This window comes from Microtus pennsylvanicus, chromosome 5, assembly GCF_037038515.1.
Source record: "Microtus pennsylvanicus isolate mMicPen1 chromosome 5, mMicPen1.hap1, whole genome shotgun sequence".
NCBI lineage: Eukaryota > Metazoa > Chordata > Mammalia > Rodentia > Cricetidae > Microtus > Microtus pennsylvanicus.
Genome location: NC_134583.1, coordinates 91346395 through 91353475, shown reverse-complemented (window position 1 = coordinate 91353475; position 7081 = coordinate 91346395). Strand labels below are relative to the sequence as shown.

Sequence of the window (7081 nt, the reverse complement as noted above, 5' to 3'; positions counted from 1 at the left end):
AAGAGATGAAAGAAGAAGATGGAATTAGCAGAGGTTCAGGACACAAGCAGAAGGCTCAGGAAGTGAGGCCAGGAGGCCACCAGGATTATGGCAGGCTCAGAGCAAAGGTGGGTCACCAGGAACTCACCAGCACCACCTCGGAGCTACGGGAGCTGAAGACTTCATGAGTCCAGGTCTGTCCAGGCTCAGGGGAACGGTCCCCCTTACGGTGCAACTTCAAGCCAACAGTGTGGTGCCCCATGGTGTTCAGCAGCTGTGTCACCTCACCAGACTGCAGGTTGTCAAAGTAGATGGTGGCACCCACAATCTGGTCCCCTAAGTAAGGAAGTACAACAATTAGGTTCTAAGACATGCAGGGCTCAAGAAAGTACCACATAACAGATGCTAAAACTGACTTTCCTTTAGCTTTGTGAATACCATGCAGACATGGTATTGCCCATTCCTTGTACAGATGAGGAAACTGTGGCTCAAAAGGCCAACTATTTTACACAAAGCTGCAGAGCTGGTGAGGGAGAAGACTCGGATCTGAACACAAGGTCTCCAGGACTCCTCATAACTGCCTCCCCTCATATTCACCAGCAAGACACAGAGTAGGCAAAAAAGAACAGGGATTGGATACTGACCATCTTTACGTTGTTGGACCCAAGCCTTCCACAGCCATTTGGGCATTTCTGCCTGTTCCCCAGCCTCCCGTCCTTCCTTTTAGTAACCTCTCTCACCCCCCAGTGCCCAGTCACTGTCTTGGGGAGACTCACCCTCTTTGACCACCCCAGTGCGGGCCGCAGGGGAGTTCTGCATCACTTCCTGAACAAAGACTCCATCATCCCTCTGGGCAATGGTCAGTCCGTGGGAGCCGCTGCCCTGCCAGTTAGGCAGCAGCAGCTCCCGAGTTGTCTCCTCCTCCTTCTCCATCTGAGATGAGGCGAAAAAACAAGAGCATTGGTCACAGGAGATATGGGGGGCAGAAAAGCCTGAGAAAGGCAGAAATCTTTGGTGCTGTGCACACCCAGGGAGTGGAAAAGAAGCGCCATGCACCTGCTCCCTCAGCCCTGGCTCACCTGCCAAGTGAGGGGTTCCTCGGGTAGGAGGGTGATCTGTATCATGTTTTTCCACTGTGGAAGTTCTCCCAATGCACAATAAAGAGTATAGAAAGGGGGTAACCGGCCCTTTGATCCACCCAGGGAAAGTTCCAAATGCTACATCAAATACCCAGTGTCCCCAATTCTAACCCCCATCCCTCTGCACCATCCCACCTACTGACCTTTGCAGGACTCTGTTCAGGAGCGAACGCCTTGCCAGGAGCCCGCCCCTCCTTCTTCTCTTCTTTTATCAGTCTCTCTCTCTTTGGGAAACTCAGTCACACAACCTAGGAAAAATTTTCACCGTGATGCTCACTCTTGGCTTTTCAAAACCTCCATGAGCTGCCACCCAAATGATAGAGAGATGCCGTTTCCCAGGCCAGGCCAAAACTCCAGTCAGGTCCCTACTATAGCCAGCAACTACATGACTCTGAGGTCTGTTGCCACAGAAAACGAAGCTAAAGGAAACTAGACCAGGTCTCCACCACTGGCTGCATCCTCCTAGCTATAGGACTCTTGCCAAGGACACTTGACCTCTCTGAACCTGTTTCCTTGGCTGTGAATGTGGAAATGGTAAGAGTTCCATACAGATTGAAAGAAGACAGCAGCTGGTCCACGGAGGTTGCACAACAAACCCAAGTTCACCATTCTCTAGAATAGCTGGTCCCACCTCACAAGCAGAGAGATAGAGACTCTGAAAGGCCAGTTTGCCCGGAGTGCACACAATGCCGATGCCATGCCCTAGCTTGTGTTTCTGTGGGTCTTTCCACTATACCACACTGGGTCTCACCTCTTCGGTAATATGAAACCATTCTCCAAGCACAAAGCTGCTGTTCCCCACCACACTGACAGTGACTCAGTTTACTATCTCTAGCCTAGCCCTCGGGACCAAAAGGAACCCTTTCCAGCTGACCTAAAAAAGACAATTCCACTCTCCCAGACTCCCAAAGCCAAAAGACCGAAGCAAAGCTGAACCCAACTCAGGCCTGTGGTGAGTCAAGGACCATGGTGAGTCAAAGGCCATCTGGCTGCCCACACTGGGCCCTGAGCCAGACTCCATAGGTAAAGGCATTCCTCCTTGCCACCAGATGAGTTATCAGCTGCAGAGGTACCCTGGGAAGGCACCCGGAAGGATGGTAGATATAATGATGAACCAACTACAGCCACCCACACAAAATGGCGCTGGCAGCCATCTAAAGCATACCTGTGAAATTGTATGAGGGACTCTATAAATTGTGGTGAGCCTCACCCAAAGCCCCACCCTGAAACTGTTTACATCCAGAAATTTGTCAACCAATCAATAAATGTATGCATACTGAGCACCTCCTGTATGCCCAAGTCTGCACTAGATATTATAAAGGATACCAATCAGGGCACACAGCCCAGCCCAGCACTTAATTGTACACTGCATTGGGCTGTTACCTCCCGTCACTCAGGCATCCTCTAGACACTTACTGAATGCACGCCATGTGCCAGATACAGAAATTCAAAAGACTTAGAGTCCTGTCCCGGCACAAATGATAAGCAAGAGACTCTGGGTGTGACCAGCTGGGCTCCATAATGTTCCAGAAATCTTAAGAGGCTTATCAGGGCAATGAAATATAAATGGGGCATCCAAGGTGCTGGAATCGGCCTCTAGATGGGACTGTGTCTCTTAGAAACCCATGGCACTTAGCAGGTCCAGTTTCAGGCAGATACCAACATGGATAAAATAGAAACACAAATATAAACCCCAGATCACCACACCTGTTCTCAAACTCAACAAACTCATAAATGCAGCATTTATCATGAGCTTACTTGACAACACAGGTGCTGGCTAGAGTCTGAGCAAAGACGGGAGAGAGGCCCGCTGGCACAGGCTTAAGCTAGGGAAACACCCCCTCCCTTCCGAGCAGGCAGAAAAGGCCACGTTAAGAGGAAAGTCATACTGACTCTTCCCAACTCGAAACTGGCACCTTCTGCCCCGGCCCCAGACCAACACTGAGAAGCCAGCCTAAGAAGAAGGAAGAGCAAAAGTCTCTAGCTTGGACCCCTAAAAACTGAAGCCACCCCTTCAGGTTTCCCTGTCTTCCTCCTTGTGCAGGGCCCCTTGCTCAGCTAAACAGCCTGGTGCTGAGCCAGCAAAGGAGAAAGAGAGCCAGCTCACTCACCCACATGGGGGCCCCACCCTCCACCCCCCCCCCTTCCACGGTGAGTCACTGCAGTCTGAAGCAACAGTTCCAGACACGCACAGGGTCACGCCTAAAACCTAGTCAATGCAAAGCCTCCTAGGCCAAGCCGCCAAGGAGCAGAGGGGCTAGGACTTGCCACAGCTCCCCTTCTCCAGCTTGAGCCCTAGGACAAGGGTCTTTTAGATGCAAAGAGTGCTGAGGACCAACTCGCTGTATGCTTCACTCGGTAGGCTACTTAGAGGAGAAGTAATTCTGAAAAGTTCTCCACCCCTGAGAACAGAAACCAGTGGGTTCATGCTATAGCTCTGTTATCCTGACACAGCCAGGAAGGGCTTCCTTCTCTTCAAATCTAGGCCCGGAAGACATGGGATGCACATGAGAGGTGTGAGGCCATGATGGCCATGGCCCAATTTTCTGCTTCTAGGTCCCAGCTCTTGGTCTGCCCTCCACCAGTGGAACCTGTAGCAAACCCAGATGCTCCTCCCTCTCCTCCCACATGGTTAGGTTAAGTCAGGCCTCCAGGAAAATCCAAAAATGGTCTTTGGAGGTTGGGGGAATTCTTCACAATTCAGTCACTCATCACAAGCCTTTGGGGCTTGAACGGAGACAAATGTGTGCTACTAACATGGTAGCCGCATGTGGCAATTTAAATTTAAACAGATTATACACCTATAATCCAAGCGCTCAAGTGGGCAAGCAGGAAGATCTAGAGTTTAATGGTGAGCTTCATGAGAACCTGTTTCCAGAAGTCAAAAATAAAATAATTTTAGGCAGATAATTAAACTATAGTGGTATTTTCCCCACCAGATGAGAGGTGGCTCCGTGTGAATTTAGAATGCTTGCTGCTCTTCCAGAGAACCTGAGTTAGTTCCCAGCAGCCCTGTCAGGTGGCTCACTACCACCAGCCAGTAAGTCCAGCTCCAAGGATCCTATGCCCTCTAACCTCCCTGCACACCTCCACATATGTGGCACACACAGGCACACATGGACACGTAAATAAACAACTCGATTTCTTTTTGTTGTTTTTGAGACAGGAGTTCTCTGTGTAGCCCTGGCTGTCCTGGAACTCACTGTGTAGATCAGGCGGCCTTGAACTCAGAGATCTGCCAGCCTCCGCCTTCCAAGTGCTGGAATTAAAGATGTGTGCCTCCACTGCCTAGCTTAAAGTCACCAGTCCCTTTTTTTTTTCTGGAGATGAATTCTTACTATGTAGCTCTGCATGTCCCAGAACTCACTTTGTAGACCAAGTTGTCCTCAAACTCACAGAGATCTGCCTGCCTTTGCCTCCCAAGTGCTGAGATTAAAGGCCTGCACTACTATGCCAGGCTGCTCCCAATTTTAAATTATTTTTAATTTTTTATGTTCATATGTATGTGTACATGCTCATGAGACCAGAGGTGTCAAATCCCCCTGGAACTGGAGTTCCAGGTGGTTGCAATGGCCCAACATGGATGCTAGGTGTCGAACTTGGGGTCTCTGAAATAGTCCTCACCCCCCAGCCCCCAGCCATCTCTCCAGTGTAGCTGAGAAGGACCTTAAACATCCTGATCCTTCTGCCTCTACCTTCTGAGTTCTGAGATTGCAAAGGTGTACCGCCACACCCAGTTTGAAGTTAAAAATGTAGTTCCACTAGCCACATTACAGGTGCCTAGCAGCCACGTGTGGCTACCACTGCCATTTCTGGCAGCAAGGATATGCAAAAATTCCCCTACAGTGACATTCTAGAGGACAGCACTGGCTGCCACTCACATATGGGAAAGGAAGGTACACGGAGGCTAATAGGGAAGTGTTAAAGCCCTATAACTCAGCTCTGCTAGCTGTGTTCCCGTGGCCCAAGAGACGGCCTTGGTATCCTTTCTGATGAGAAGCAGGGCTGGAGTGGAGAACCCCCGAGGCAGAAGGCTGTTTGGAGAGAGGCGGTGAGGGTGCTCTAGATAAAAAATAGAAAGTACTTGGGGCTAGGGCACAGTTCAGGCCAAATGCCATGACAGAACACCCCATCCTGCAACTCAGAACCTCAAAATTCCATGCAGCAGCAAGGCTCTGCCTATGCCCGCTTCCACAGGGGCCACACTTGAGCAGATCCAGACGATGCCCAAAAGCAGAGAGTTCCTGGCAAGGGTGACCTCCAGAAGAGCATTCTCTCCCCTTTGTCACCAGGGGACTAGGCCTTCCCGTTTCTCTCCGCAGAGGAGAGCTCGGGGCAATTGCTACTGCAGCTACAGATAGCCAATGTCTATGTCAATGTGACAGGAACTGACACAAAGACTCTGAGTGACAAGGCCTAGGGTCTCAGTGGCTGAACTGGATAAGATCTGAAGACAAGACCTACACTAGAAGAGCACTGAGCAGTGGGCCTGACTAGCACAGTCTGCATGCAGAAGGGGATATGCGTGGAAGAAGGAACTGCACCTGCATCTCGGGGGACCTCAATGACAGAACCTTCCAGCACTGCAGCACCCACAAGCCCTAACTAACCTGCCAGGGACAAGCAGTACCCACCCCAAGAACATAATGACTCATGGCTAGGATTAGAGACCTCCGCCAGAGGGAAAGCCCTGACACTCAAAACCAAGCAAGCGGTTGGAGAGTCATAGAAGGGAGACACACCCAGATGTATGATATCCTGTCATAAACACTCCCCAAAGAGGAAGAGAAAGCTGCACGCTGAAGGAAACCCCACCATCGCTAGTTAAGAGAAAGACTTCTGCAGAGCACTGCACGCCACGCGCTGTACTGCCGACTTCTCTGCTAAGGGTCCCATCTCCTGGACAAATGACCCTGGAGGGCAAGAATTCGCAACCTTATTTTAGAGATATGGAGACAGGCCCCAATCCAACAGTCTTCACCCAAGCAGAGACCAATTCACAAATATATATATATATACAGGATGAGACACAGAAACCCCTGAGAGCCGGGGGTGAGGGTGTACACCTTTAATCCCAGCCCCCAGGGAGGCAGAGGCAGGCAAATCTCTGTGAGTTTGAGACTAGTCCATTCTACAAAACAAGCTCCAGAATAGTCAGAGCTAAACAAACTAAAAACTAAAAAAAAAAAAAAAAGAAAGAAAGAAAAAGAAAAGAAAGAAATTTCTGAGAAAGACCCATAAAGAAAATACACAGAAGCAAGGCCTATGCTGGAGCAGGGGAGACTGGGAGCTAGAAAGGCAACCACCAAAAGATGGAAAAAAGCCTCCCCTCTTGTGCCCCTCCAGCCTCATGATGGCCCCACCCGCGCCCAGCATTTAAGGGGCCTTTGATTCCGGGTCTCTTTGAAGCTATGTTCCCAGGGGTCAGGAATCCCAAGCTTCCCAGAACCCAGAACTTCCCAGAACCTAGTTCTGGATTTCTCTTGGGTTAATATGTAGAAGACAAATGGAGATTTTTCTGTCTAGCTCCCAACCCGAGCTTCATCAGCAGAACACACTTAGTAGAAGAGAACTGATTCCTGTGAATTGTTCTCAAACACTTACACATGTGCCACAGCATGAGGACACACATGTAAGTACACAGAAACACATTTATAACAAAACAAGAAAAACAAATGTTTAGCAGAGACAGCCATAATGGTGCATGCACACTTGTAATCTCAGCACTTAAGCACTGGGCCAGGAGGATCACTGCAAGTTCCAACCTGTCCTGGGCTACATAGTGAGTTCAAGGACAGCCTTGCCTGCATAATGAGAACCTGCCAAAATAAACCAACATAAAAAAACTTTACAGGGATGGACCTTGTGTCCCATGCCACCTATAATCCTCAGGAGGCTTAGGCAGGAATATCTAAGTTCAGACAAACAAGGCTACTTAGCTAGACACAACGGGGGCACCATCA

At 49.7% G+C, this 7081-nt stretch overlaps 1 protein-coding gene across 2 annotated transcripts in view; it reads right to left on the bottom strand.

The window, feature by feature from the left end:
* The window catches only part of Ahnak (AHNAK nucleoprotein), an 86957-nt gene that overhangs the window by 75022 nt on the left and 4854 nt on the right, over nt 1–7081 (bottom strand). For both annotated transcript variants that reach the window (XM_075973452.1, XM_075973451.1), the window contains exons 2-4: nt 1262–1366; nt 756–912; nt 128–315 (exon numbers count right to left, since the gene is read on the bottom strand). In XM_075973452.1, the coding sequence (XP_075829567.1) occupies nt 128–315; nt 756–912 (345 nt within the window). In that variant the 5' untranslated portion in view covers nt 1262–1366. The remainder of the gene's footprint in view (nt 1–127; nt 316–755; nt 913–1261; nt 1367–7081) is intronic.